At 35.2% G+C, this 14,000-nt stretch overlaps 2 protein-coding genes across 3 annotated transcripts in view; one reads left to right on the top strand and one right to left on the bottom strand.

The window, feature by feature from the left end:
• Nucleotides 1-3,222, top strand: part of LRRN3 (leucine rich repeat neuronal 3) — a 38,278-nt gene extending 35,056 nt beyond the window's left edge. The window contains exon 2 of the mRNA XM_059073530.2: nucleotides 194-3,222. Within this exon, the coding sequence (XP_058929513.1) occupies nucleotides 553-2,679 (2,127 nt within the window). The 5' untranslated portion in view covers nucleotides 194-552 and the 3' untranslated portion in view covers nucleotides 2,680-3,222. The remainder of the gene's footprint in view (nucleotides 1-193) is intronic.
• Nucleotides 1-14,000, bottom strand: part of IMMP2L (inner mitochondrial membrane peptidase subunit 2) — a 915,024-nt gene that overhangs the window by 468,464 nt on the left and 432,560 nt on the right. The window lies entirely within an intron of this gene.

Here is a 14,000-nt window from a genome sequence, read left to right as displayed (position 1 = left end):
CCTATCCAATGTCTGGGCCAATAACTATTAAGGACAGTCATAACAAGGACAAAGTCATCAAAACATACTGAATTAACTGCAAACTAAGAATATTATATATAAGATAATCATAATTAGTTAATGGATATTGTGTTTTTTTCCCTTTGGACTAATTATTTTTCTCTTTCTTCTTTTATATTTTATTTTATTATAGTTAGCATCATGCTGCTATTCCTGCAAGTACTGAACAAGCATGGGATTTGAATATTACACTCTTAAATAAATGAATTGCTTAATTTCCTGTGACCATCTATACATACTCCATCTTCAAAAAGTATATCAATATTCTATCATAAAGGAGATAGGAACCTTTTCTTCAATATGCATGACATTTCTGGACAATGCAATTGTGGCACTGGCACTTTTTTCCATGAAGAAAATCTTTGCAGTTCTATGGCATTCATCATTTGACAAAAGCAACTATTTTCCTTATCTATCAACTCTTACTGATCTTACTAGCAGTGACCGTGGAATCCTTAAGGACCCGTTAAATCTCTGAAGAAGAAAGCTAAGATGAAGGACCTGCCACTCCGAATTCATGTGCTACTTGGCCTAGCTATCACTACGCTAGTACAAGCTGTAGATAAAAAAGCAGATTGCCCACAATTATGTACATGTGAAATCCGGCCCTGGTTTACACCTAGATCCATTTATATGGAAGCATCTACAGTGGATTGTAATGATTTAGGTCTTTCAAATTTCCCAGCCAGATTGCCTGCTGACACACAGATTCTGCTCCTACAGACTAACAATATTGCAAAAATTGAATACTCCATAGACTTTCCAGTAAATCTTACTGGCCTGGACTTATCTCAAAACAATTTATCTTCAGTTACCAATATTAATGTAAAAAAGATGACTCAGCTTCTTTCTGTGTACCTAGAGGAAAACAAACTTACTGAGCTGCCTGAAAAATGTCTGTCTAGACTTAGTAACTTACAAGAACTCTATATTAATCACAACTTGCTTTCTACAATTTCACCTGGAGCCTTTATTGGCCTACATAGTCTTCTTCGACTTCATCTCAATTCAAATAGATTGCAGATGATCAACAGTAAGTGGTTTGAGGCTCTTCCCAAACTGGAGATTCTGATGATTGGGGAAAATCCAATCATCAGAATCAAAGACATGAACTTTAAGCCTCTTATCAATCTTCGCAGCCTGGTTATAGCTGGTATAAACCTCACGGAAATACCAGATAATGCCTTGGTTGGACTTGAAAACTTAGAAAGCATCTCTTTTTATGACAACAGGCTTATTAAAGTGCCCCATGTTGCTCTTCAAAAAGTGGTAAACCTCAAATTTTTGGATCTAAATAAAAATCCCATTAATAGAATACAGAGGGGTGATTTTAGCAATATGCTACACTTAAAAGAATTGGGGATAAACAATATGCCTGAGCTGATTTCCATCGACAGTCTTGCTGTGGATAATCTGCCAGATTTAAGAAAAATAGAAGCTACTAACAACCCCAGGTTGTCTTACATTCACCCAAATGCATTTTTCAGACTACCCAAGCTGGAATCACTCATGCTTAACAGCAATGCCCTTAGTGCCCTGTACCGCAGTACCATTGAGTCTTTGCCAAACCTCAAGGAAATCAGCATACACAGCAATCCCATCAGGTGTGATTGTGTCATCCGTTGGATTAATATGAACAAAACCAACATTCGATTTATGGAGCCAGATTCACTGTTTTGCGTGGACCCACCTGAATTCCAAGGCCAGAATGTTCGGCAGGTGCATTTCAGGGAAATGATGGAAATTTGTCTCCCTCTTATAGCTCCCGAGAGTTTTCCTTCTAATCTGGATTTAGAAACTGGGAGCTATGTTTCCTTACACTGCAGAGCTACTGCAGAGCCACAGCCTGAAATCTCCTGGATCATACCTTCTGGTAAAAAACTCTTGCCTAATACTCTGACAGACAAGTTCTATGTCCATTCTGAAGGCACACTAGATATAAGTGGCATCACCCCAACAGAAGGGGGTTTATATACCTGTATAGCAACTAACCTGGTTGGTGCTGACTTGAAGTCTATTATGATCAAAGTGGATGGCTCTTTTCCCCAGGATAACAATGGATCCTTGAATATTAAAATAAAAGATGTTCAGGCCAACTCAGTTCTAGTGTCTTGGAAAGCAAGTTCTAAAATTCTCAAATCCAGTGTTAAGTGGACAGCCTTTGTCAAGACTCAAAATTCCCATGCTGCCCAAAGTGCTCGAATACCATCTGATGTCAAGGTATATAATCTTACTCATCTGAACCCATCAACTGAGTATAAGATTTGTGTTGATATCCCCACCATCTATCAAAAAAGCAGAAAACAATGTGTAAATGTCACCACAAAAGGTTTGCACCCTGATCGAAAAGAGTATGATAAGAGTAACACCACAACATTTATGGCCTACCTTGGAGGCTTTCTGGGGATTATTGGTATGATATGTCTTTTCAGCTGCCTCTCTCAAGAAGTGAACTGTGATGGTGGACATTACTATGTGAGAAATTACTTACAGAAACCAACCTTTGCATTCAGTGAGCTTTATCCTCCTCTGATCAACCTCTGGGAAGCAGGCAAAGAAAAAGGTACAGCATTGGAAGTAAAAGCAACTGTTATAGGTGTACCAACAAACATGTCCTAAAAACAACTAACTAAATCTACTTCAAAGAAAACTCAAAACTGTGGTTGTACTTTAAAAAAGGCAGAGAAATATTACTTTGTAGAAGGAAGTTTAAGCTTCACCAATGCTGCTCCTGACCAATGGACATATGTACAAGTTCAGCATTTTAATTAACTGGCTTCAAAGGGTACTGTGGCAACCAAATAAAACAATTCCATTTTCTAGAACTTTCATGTAACTTTTATGTCTGGACTACAGTTAAAGTGGACAAAAACATTTCTGTATTTTTTTTAAGTATATAAGAGTAGTTGAACTGAGCAATACCTCCTCCTGTGTTGTATTACACGTTAGCCACGAGTTTTCGCAGTGACCAGATAAACTTGAATTGACACGTGGTGTAATAAAATGGACAAATTCTGTAGAGTAGACACAGTGAATATGTGGACCTCTTTTATAAGGAAAAATACATTTTGGATTAAAATCAATTGCTTTTGTCTTGTTTTTGTTTCTAAATAAAGAATAATTTCTGGGAAATATCATTTGACCAGATATCATTTAAATGACAATGTTTTCAAAAAGTGTTTTTCTATAATGAAATTTGGAATGCTAAGAGTAAGACACTTTTACTGGGTGATGTAATTACATTTTTATAATGCACAAAAATGGATTTTAGAAGGCACTTTATCAATATTGAAAGGCAATAATAACATTGTACTTAACCCTTTATTGACAGAAACAAATCCTCTTGGAAATTATGTATTCACTTATAGATTTTCTTAACAAGCAGCTTTTGGAGTGGATTTAATTATTAAGTTCATATAATGTAAATCCAATATCTAAGGAAATGAAAGTCTTATTTTAATAATTGGTAGTAGCTCAACATTAGGCTGCTTGCTTTGCAGAAAATATCGCCAAATTTCAGTAGGACTTATGATCTAGGTGTAATTTTCAAATCTTGCTGTGAATGTAAACACTTAATGAGCTTCACTGCAATAACAAGCAAATAATCTAATAATCTTCTATGTTGCAAATACAGCAAGGAAACGTTCTACATGACCCCCAAAGAAGGAGGTTTATATACTTGTATAGCAACTAACCTAGCTGGTACTGACTTAAAGACAGTTATGATCAAAGTGGATGGTTCTTTTCCCCAGGATAACAATGGATTTTAGAATTTTAGGAGACTAGGATTTTCTGAGACTAGGATTTTTAAATTTTATTTTAAGATATACTGAATTCATAGTGGAAGAATTCCAGAGTTCAATAGAAATTTAAGAGGACAGTTTTGCTCATGAAAAACTTCTGAGACTTAAAATAAAAGAAAAAAATTAAGTGCAGTTTTCCATGACTGTAAGGCACCTAAATAACACAGCTTAGAAAAATTGAGAATCACTGAGTTGAAGTGCTAATAACATTAGTCATTATTTTAGGGTCTTATACAGAAAATACAAGAATTTTACCTGGAAAAAACAACCAAGATTTTTAGGGCTTTAGTCATATTTACAAACAAAAACCCATAGTCCTACAAAACCAATGTATTTGTGTACAAAGAAAACATCCTGAAACATTAAAAAAAATTTACAGAAGGTAATAAGCCTTACTTTTTTTTTTTTTTTTTGCGGTATGCGGGCCTCTCACTGTTGTGGCCTCTCCCGTTGCGGAGCACAGGCTCCGGACGCACAGGCTCAGCGGCCATGGCTCACGGGCTTAGTTGCTCCGCGGCATGTGGGATCTTCCCGGACCAGGGCACGAACCCGCGTCCCCTGCACCGGCAGGCGGATTCTCAACCACTGCGCCACCAGGGAAGCCCAGCCTTACTTTTTATAGGCAAATTGCTTATCTCTACAAAGCTACAAGTCTTCCATGTTAACTGCTACTTAATCTGTTCATAATCAAGTGTTTTTCTTACCATAGCTTTCTGCATATCATCAACATGTCACTGGCCTGTAAACATTTCTACCACTGAAATCATATCAATTTATTTGTTAATACTAGACATTTGCTTTTGTGATAGCACTGACAGTTTCTAATTATTAGCTGTTTTTGACAATGTTGGAAAGTAATTGTTATGAACTCTTTAAAATGAAAGGACAACGGTGTTAATTTTAACACAACCAAAATATGAAACTTGCTAATTAAATGTGTTTCCCAAACACAAATTTTACAACCTGATGAATCACTATCACAGAGAGGCTGACATTAGAATTTATCAATAAGACAAGCTCACACGTCACAAGAGGTTTCAGCACCACGGACAGAGCTTTTTAAAAGAGCCAGGCTATTTATCAAAAATATAGGAGCTGAAATATGACCTATTAGGATGAAGGTATTGTATAGATCAGCAAGAACTTGCTCAGGTTTCTTGTATGTTTCTATCTTCATGAAGAACTATATCAAACATATGGTAAAGCTGAGAATCCATTTCAAGCTACATTTTTCTTAGAGAAATTGCAATAAATAAGTACTCTGAATAGATACCTAACAGTGAGCACTAAAATGAAGTATTTTTGTTACAGTTGAATAAATACAGATGCTCAAAGCAAATCATGATCTATTTATTTGCTCAAATTGTAAATTGCCAGTGAGAAAAAGAAAAAAAGACATTTGCTTCAACAACAGAATGGCATTTCATACTCCCTATATTACCTCCTAAACCTCACATGAAATTAACTAAGCACTGGTTAAAGTACTCAAAGCATGTAAATTACAATTTGGTGATACCAAATGGATACAAAGGCAAACTTTGCCTATAATAAATAAAATTCTAAAGTTTATATTTCTATGAATGCTACCTGATCCCCTCACATTGCATGAAGGAAAACATTTTTTTAGAAAAAAATAATTTTACAAGAATTATATATTTTTATAATTTACACTACAAAATAAATCCAAATTTTCTATAAATAAGCATATCTAGTTGAATACAAAAATGCATACAATGTGAAGCAAAATGTGCAATTGTCAGCAAAGCCAAGTAACAATATGTTGCCAGTCATTTGTAACCATTTTACTTAGAAAGAAATTAAATAGATTTATGGTACATACTTCAGTCCGTTGATACTTACTGCAGTTCTTAAATTTATTCTAATTAAGTAAAAATTTCTTAAGCAACACTATATAACAGCAAGCATAATTTTAACATTATAATTCCATAGTTTATTCATTTAACTATATTTTCTTTTGTTTATATTCAATATATATGTATTGTATGGCTATTAGTCACTGGAAAAACAGAAGTGAACAGGACAAATTCCCCACCATTAAGGGGCTTATATTCAACTGGTTTGCATTCTGGTTATGTATCACTGATTTCACAAATATGTGTTAATTATGTTACCTAGTGGAGACCCAGCTTCAATCCATACTTTCACAGAATGGTAATGTTCAGAAAATCAGATATTTTTCTTTGGCCTAAAATATTTTATTTATCACAACATGTTGATATAGGAACTTAATTCAAATTTATTAGATAGATAGATAGATAGATAGATAGATAGATAGATAGATAGATAGATACTAGCCTAACACCATCCTCAGACTGGTTAAATAAACAGGCATGTCTACTTACCATAAATTATTTCTAGGCACAAAAACATGGATAACTATTATGTTTCCCCTATTTTCAACACAGAATGATCACCCAAGAAATATAAGTTAAATTCAAGAAGGTAATCTAGCACTGCTAAAATGTTTATGTATTTTATGAGGAAGACCAACTTACTCTATCCACTCTTATAAAATATTCCAACAACTATGAAGAAAAATTCCATAGATTAGCCTTTTACATGAAAAATTAGAAGTGATAGGTCAGTAACCAATGAAGCAAACAAAACAACTAAAAGTTTAAGAGCATATGTTTGCTAAAGAAAGAGAAAATTCCAATAAAATGTTCTCACAGCTGTCATAAACAGCAGGAAAAAATTCTCATTGTATATGTAAACATAAAGCAACATCTTTAGCTTCATCACAATGCTGACTTTCTAGGAGACAGGGAATTATAAATAGTAATTATATTGTGGCTACATTTTCTTTGATTCAATCTCTGTCTCTCTTGTCTCTCTCTCTCTAACTGGCCAAAACAAATGATAACAAATAAGTAAAAGTTTTTTCAAAGAATATGGTTGCTACAGGTATGTTTAGTATATCAAGCATCCCAAATGGTCATTTGGGGATAAATCTAAACAGAAAGACTAAAATGATCTTCTCTTTCAAGTGGTAGTATTTTCACCCTTAATTCTATAGCCCCCACCTTTATAATATCATTTTACCCTGACTAATGCATTGCTAACTAGGCTGTTGCTTGGGAGCATGGCAGTATTGTACTGGAATGAAAAAGCCATGCCTGTCATGGAGTTCTGGAAAATGAAAGAAACTGACTCCAGTTTCAACACAATAGTGGCTACTTTCGTGTGTTAATTTGAAAAGTAAGGACTTTATTGTTAGGGGTGACCACCAATTTGGTTTATATTATTTCTCTGAAGCCAAGGGAAAAATAAAAACACTATTTATACACAGGAATAAAATGGCAAAATTTGAGTTAATTGTAATAGCCACATATATCCAATTCCAAGTAAAATTATTAAAATACAAGCTTTAAAGAAGAATATTCTAGTAAAATATAGATTTTTTTCCCAAAATCTGGCCTAAACATTCCATTAATGATATAACAAAGGTGCTTTTGAATTGACTAGTAAGTGTTCAGTATTCTCAAGTGAGAAAATACATGAAATAGAACACAATTCCTTTTTATTCCTACTGAAAATAGACAAGCCCATAGAGATTTGAATCTACCTATTCTAGTTCACTTTACATATATATCAGAGGGCTCTTAGCTTACCTTTGAATAAAGCCATATAGTCAATACCAAATAAGGGGTCATGTATATAACAGATACATCGATACAGTTTTCTCTTAAAAACAAAGTAAAAAAAAAAAAAAAAAAAAAGCAAAGTGAGGTATTTAAATAAGTAATAAATTCAGAGCAAATTTATCACATATGATTTCAAAATTATTGTAGTGTGGTCCAGAGTAACAAAGCATAGCAAAAATAACTGTGGTTAACCTTGGCAAGTCTTTCAGAAGAGTGAACTATAATGGCATTTGAAGACCTCACAGTGCTTTGTGTCTTTATCTTTTCTAACTCTAATACATCTTCAAGAAACTAATGCCATTATGTGACCACTGTAAGGAAAATCCAGCTTCTCATTAAAATATATGGTTTGGTGTCAAGTCATTGAGTCAAAATCCAATTGTGATATCCATTTATAATGTTTATCAGCCTTTGCAACAAACAATGGAGTAAACTTAGAACATAAATTGACCCTCCTAATCCTAGCACTGAAAGAATCAGAGTGTAATAAAATAACTTCCCTGTCAGTTGAGGTACCAGATTCAAGGCTGGTAAAGACAAACAGTTCTTAAACCATCAGAGGTGTTATTACTACAGGAATATGATCAAACGCACTGAAAGAGTTCTTCAAAAGAATACTATATAAAATTGAAATTCACTATCAAAACTGGGATTAAAGACAGATACCTCTGGTAAACATCCCTTTAATAATGATTGCAGAGAGGAGCCATGTAGTCAATAAAGAACAAAAAAAATCATGTCCCCAAAATAACTTAAAGGCTTCCGGGATTCCCATCCCTGTTTCATAGTCAATCAATAAACCAACATTCCAATATATGAGTTTTACATTAAATTGTTTATTTTATTAGAGTTTAAAAACACACTTACATACAAAATGCATGAATTTATATAACTGTGATTCTAACTACCCAATTCAAACCCTTGAGTGTAAAAATAAGAATCCTTCAATAGAGAAAAGGTATAAAAATAGAGGGAAATAAAACATTTATTTCTTTTTTCTATCAAAATCCTTATCTACATATATTCACATAGATTTAATAGACTGCATTGAAAAAATGAGCTACATCAAAAACAACCGTGTTAGATAAGGGGAGTTAGGTTCTTCCAACCAATGGGTTACGTGCATCTCAGTCCAGGCTCAGGCCTGAAGTCACAATATGATGCTTGAGAGATTTTCTTGGCACATATAATGCATAGCAATTAATAAATATATTATCAACATTATTATATTTGAATAAATATACATTCATATTTCCTTGAGTAACAAGATAAAACCTAGAAAGGAAGGAAACAAACACTTACTGAATGCTGAATATGTGCCTGACTAAAAATTTGCTATGGTCGTAAGAAATCCACTACAGACCTAAAGGAGAAGGGGTGTGGGAAAAATGAATATTTACCATCTTACTATGTGTCAGGCATACTGAGGAATGTGGTTGCTCACCCTCCCGGTCTCTGTTTCTTTATATGCACTTCTCTCTCTCACATGTGTGTGACACACACACACACACACACACACACACACACACACTTATATTAATTCAATTTTCATGAAATCCTTGTGGGTTCAGTGTTAACACTCTCATTTTATTTTTTTTAAATTATTTTTTTAATTGGAGTATAACTGTTTTACAATAGTGTGTTAGTTTCTCCTTTACAACAAAGTGAATCAGTTATACATATACATATGTTCCCATATCTCTTCCCTCTTGCGTCACCCTCCCTCCCACCCTCCCTATCCCACCACTCTAGGTGGTCACAAAGCACAGAGGTAATCTCCCTGTGCTATGCGGCAGCTTCCCACTAGCTATCTGTTTTACATTTGGTAGTGTATATATGTCCCTGCCACTCTCTCACTTCATCACATCTTACCCTTCCCCTCCCCATATCCTCAAGTCCATGCTCTAGTAGGTCTGTGTTTTATTCCCGTCCTATCACTAATCTCTTCATGACATGTTTTTCTTAGATTCCATATATATGTGTTAGCATACAGTATTTGTTTTTCTCCTTCTGACTTATTTCACTCTGTATGACAGACTCCAGGTCTATCCACCTCATCACAAATAACTCAGTTTCATTTCTTTTTATGGCTGAGTAATATTCCATTGTATATATGTGCCACATCTTCTTTATCCATTCATCTGTTGATGGACACTTAGGTTGCTTCCATGTCCTGGCTATCGTAAATAGAGCTGCAGTGAACATTTTGGTACATAACTCTTTTTGAATTATGGTTTTCTCAGGGTATATGCCCAGTAGTGGGATTGCGGGGTCATATGGTAGTTCTATTTGTAGTTTTTTAAGGAACCTCCATACTGTTCTCCATAGTGGCTGTATCAATTTACATTCCCACCAGCAGTGCAAGAGGGTTCCCTTTTCTCCACACCCCCTCCAGCATTTATTGTTTCTAGAGTTTTTGATGATGGTCATTCTGACCGGTGTGAGATGATATCTCATTGTAGTTTTGATTTGCATTTCTCTAATGATTAATGATGTTGAGAATTCTTTCATGTGTTTGTTGGCAATCTGTATATCTTCTTTGGAGAAATGTCTATTTAGGTCTACTGCCCATTTTTGGATTGGGTTGTTTGTTTTTTTGTTATTGAGCTGCATGAGTTGCTTGTAAATTTTGGAGATTAATCCTTTGTCAGTTGCTTCACTTGCAAATATTTTCTCCCATTCTGAGGGTTGTCTTTTGGTCTTGTTTATAGTATCCTTTGCTGTGCAAAAGCTTTTAAGTTTCATTAGGTCCCATTTGTTTATTTTTGTTTTTATTTCCATTTCTCTAAGAGGTGGGTCAAAAAGGATCTTGCTGTGATTTATGTCATAGAGTGTTCTGCCTATGTTTTCCTCTAAGAGGTTGATAGTGTCTGGCCTTACATTTAGGTCTTGAACACATTTTGAGGTTTTTTTGTGTGTGGTGTTAGGGAGTGTTCTAATTTCATACTTTTACATGTAGCTGTCCAGTTTTCCCAGCACCACTTATTGAATAGGCTGTCTTTTCTCCACTGTATATCCTTCCCTCCTTTATCAAAGATAAGGTGACCATATATGTGTGGGTTTATCTCTGGGCTTTCTATCCTGTTCCATTGATCAATATTTCGGTTTTTGTGCCAGTACCATACTGTCTTGAGTACTGTAGCCTTGTAGTATAGTCTGAAGTCAGGGAGCCTGATTCCTCCAGCTCCATTTTTCATTCTCAAGATTGCTTTGGCTCTTTGGGGTCTTTTGTGTTTCCATACAAATTGTGAAATTTTTTGTTTTAGTTCTGTAAAAAATGCCAGTGGTGGGCTTCCCTGGTGGCGCAGTGGTTGAGAGCCCGCCTGCCAATGCAGGGGACGCAGGTTTGTGCCCCAGTCCGGGAAGATCCCACATGCCGCGGAGCAGCCGGGCCCGTGAGCCATGGCCGCTGAGCCTGCGCGTCCGGAGCCTGTGCTCCGCAACGGGAGACGCCGCAGTGGTGAGAGGCCCGCGTACCGCAAAAAAAAAAAAAAAAAAAAAAAAAAAAAAAAAAAAAAAAAAAAAAAAAAAAAAAAAAAAAAAAAAAAAAAAAAAAAAAATGCCAGTGGTAATTTGATAGGGATTGCATTGAATCTGTAGATTGCTTTGGGTAGTAGAGTCATTTTCACGATGTTGATCCTTCCAATCCAAGAACATGGTATATTTCTCCACCTATTTGTATCATCTTTAATTTCTTTCATCAGTGTCTTATAGTTTTCTGCATACAAGTCTTTTGTCTCCTTAGGTAGGTTTATTCCTAGATATTTTATTCTTTTTGTTGCAATGGTAAATGGGAGTGTTTTCTTAATTTCACTCTCAGACTTTTTATCATTAGTGTATAAGAATGCCAGAGATTTCTGTACATCAGTCTCAGAGAAGTAATTTTCTTTCCCAAGATAATAATATCACAGAGCAGAAAAACCAAAAGGTACAACATCATGAAAAATAATAATACCCAGGTACTTTTCTGGCATGCCACACAAAAAATAACTAGTAGGTGGTATTTTGAGGAGGGGACACTCCATCAATAATATACCAGATTCATTAATTGTGCTATTGTCTTCTAACTATCTCCATCAACATGTTAACTTATAATATTCCTATGTCGGTTCTGCATGAGGGATTGGGGTAAAGGGCTCCAGTTTGCCAACTTTCAGTTATTACTTGCCAAAGGCACAACTGTGAGCACTGGTTTAGCAAGCACACACACACACACACACACACACACACACACACACACACACAAAACAACCTCCAAAAACCTGCATATATTACAAATTGAACTTTTAAAATAAGCATATTCACTAAGTACTCACTGGCTGCAAGGTACTTCTAGATACTTATAAAAGACTTTTCTGTAATTATTTCCATGCATCTATTTCACAGTCCCCATGCATAATGCTCTCCTGTTTTTCTATCCCATTACAGAAAAGTAAAGGATAGTCAATTACCTGTTTTACTTGTTTTCTGACTCTAGCTTATATTTGTCATACATGATAATTCTGACCTTAGAAGGAGGTGCATAAAGAGTAAGGAACTGAGGGGAATAATTTTTCCCTTCAACTTTCTGCCAACATCCCCATCCTTGCATGTATTGGTGCCACAAACACTAACAGCTTAGAGGGTCATAAGTCAGTGCACTCTGATAGAGTTTAGTCTGTTGGATGACTTGTAGTCTATTACAAATGGGTTCTGAAAAGTTCTAAGTTGTTTATGAATTGATTCTGAGGAGTTCTAATTGATGAATTTGTTCTAGAAGAACAAAACTAATTAATATAGGATGGATAACATGGATTATTTGTTCATAAATGGGCAGCAAAAAATATTAATTAAAAATTTGACACCATCGAACTTATCCCTGAGATTAAAACCTCCAATGCCCATACAGGAAGTTGATTGTCTCTATGTCCCAGTAGAAGAAACAAGGTGATTCATTAGAACAAGCAAACATTTCCACAAATTAGTAAGCTTCTATGAAGTTAAATTGGCATGCAGATTTTATGTGTAGAGAAGTATCTCAGTATTTAATGGGTACTAATTTTTGCTTGCTAATATTTCATAGTCACTATGCTGAACCCTGTTCTCATTCCAAAGATACCATCCCAACTTGATTTTTTTTAATGAATCATTGATGTGGCAGAACTCCTTTGCTACTATTATTTGGAAAATAATAGTAGTAAACTTTCTGAACAGAGAAGCAAGGAGTGGCCCATGTTTTCATTCATACATGATTTTTTTCCCATGCACTCTTCATTTATTGAGGATCTACTATGTGCCAGACATAGTATTAGCTGCTAGAGATGCAACATTGACTGTGACAGACAAATTCCCTGACATCATAAAGCTTAGTCTACAGGTAGATACCAACAAATGAATCTGGTAATTGCAATATAAGTTAATAGAAATATGATAGGAATGGGGATAGCTTACACATATGCTGGGGTACAGGTTATTATAAAGGAGCCCAGAAAGGGTTCTAACAACTAAGACTGCCTTTACACAATCTCGCAATTAAAAAGCTGAGAAATGTTGGGAGCAGGCTAGGGATAGTGTGAAGATGACAAAAAGCTGAAGAATTTGAATAGCAACAGCATGCTGAGTAACTGGGAGAAAGTTCTGAAGAAAGAAAAAGCCAGAGCTGGTTTCAAAAGATAAATGAAGATATGGGTAAAAAAATCAAACTTTACTTGGTGCTAAACATGGTGGAAACTAATGTCCCAGGGAAAATGACTAGGCCAAATTTAAAACACCAGGACTAATTTATAAGGCTACAAATATTAGTTTTCCATATTTCATGCCTGTCTCCCCTGTCTCCCTCAAGCCCCAGTTTCTCATCCAATCCCTAGTCCTCCATAGTTGGGAATATGAGAAGAAGTGGGAAATAAAAGAGAAAAGGAAATAGATACAGGCACACTCTATACACTACTGCTCAGGTCTCCCCTCATCTGAAGCCACATCCCCCCGACACACAGACTCTGAAGACCCTTAGAAGCATGTAGTCAGACACAAACTATTCATGTTCAGAGTAAGTATGGTCCATTATATGTAAGATATCCTATTTTCAGATATTAAAAAAATACACCTCCCATGAAATTAACAAAGGGTCAAAATGTTACTCCAGCTCTCCACTATTTCCCCAAAGGGAAAATAAATGAAAGAGACCTTAGGTATTCTGGCCAGTTTTGTACATTAAAACCCATGTAATGTAAAATTAGCGTCTATGTGTTTGAATTTAAGAGCAATCTAGTTCTATTTCCACTGTTAACTGTATTTCTCTTTCAGAAATTTCACACATATGTTACATAGAGTTTAATAAGTATGTAAGTATAAAAGCTGATTTAGAAACACCAGGAACAAATAGTGTGTCTCATTTCCTTGGATTACGTTTTCTACCATACCAGACATAGTTTAACTGGATCTCATAGATATCACTTTCCTCAGATAATAGAAAAAAAATTGCTCTCTTATGCTT

Source organism: Kogia breviceps, chromosome 9 (genome assembly GCF_026419965.1).
Source record: "Kogia breviceps isolate mKogBre1 chromosome 9, mKogBre1 haplotype 1, whole genome shotgun sequence".
NCBI lineage: Eukaryota > Metazoa > Chordata > Mammalia > Artiodactyla > Physeteridae > Kogia > Kogia breviceps.
The sequence above is the reverse complement of the archived record's forward strand: the minus strand, read 5'-3'. Positions and strand labels throughout refer to the sequence as shown.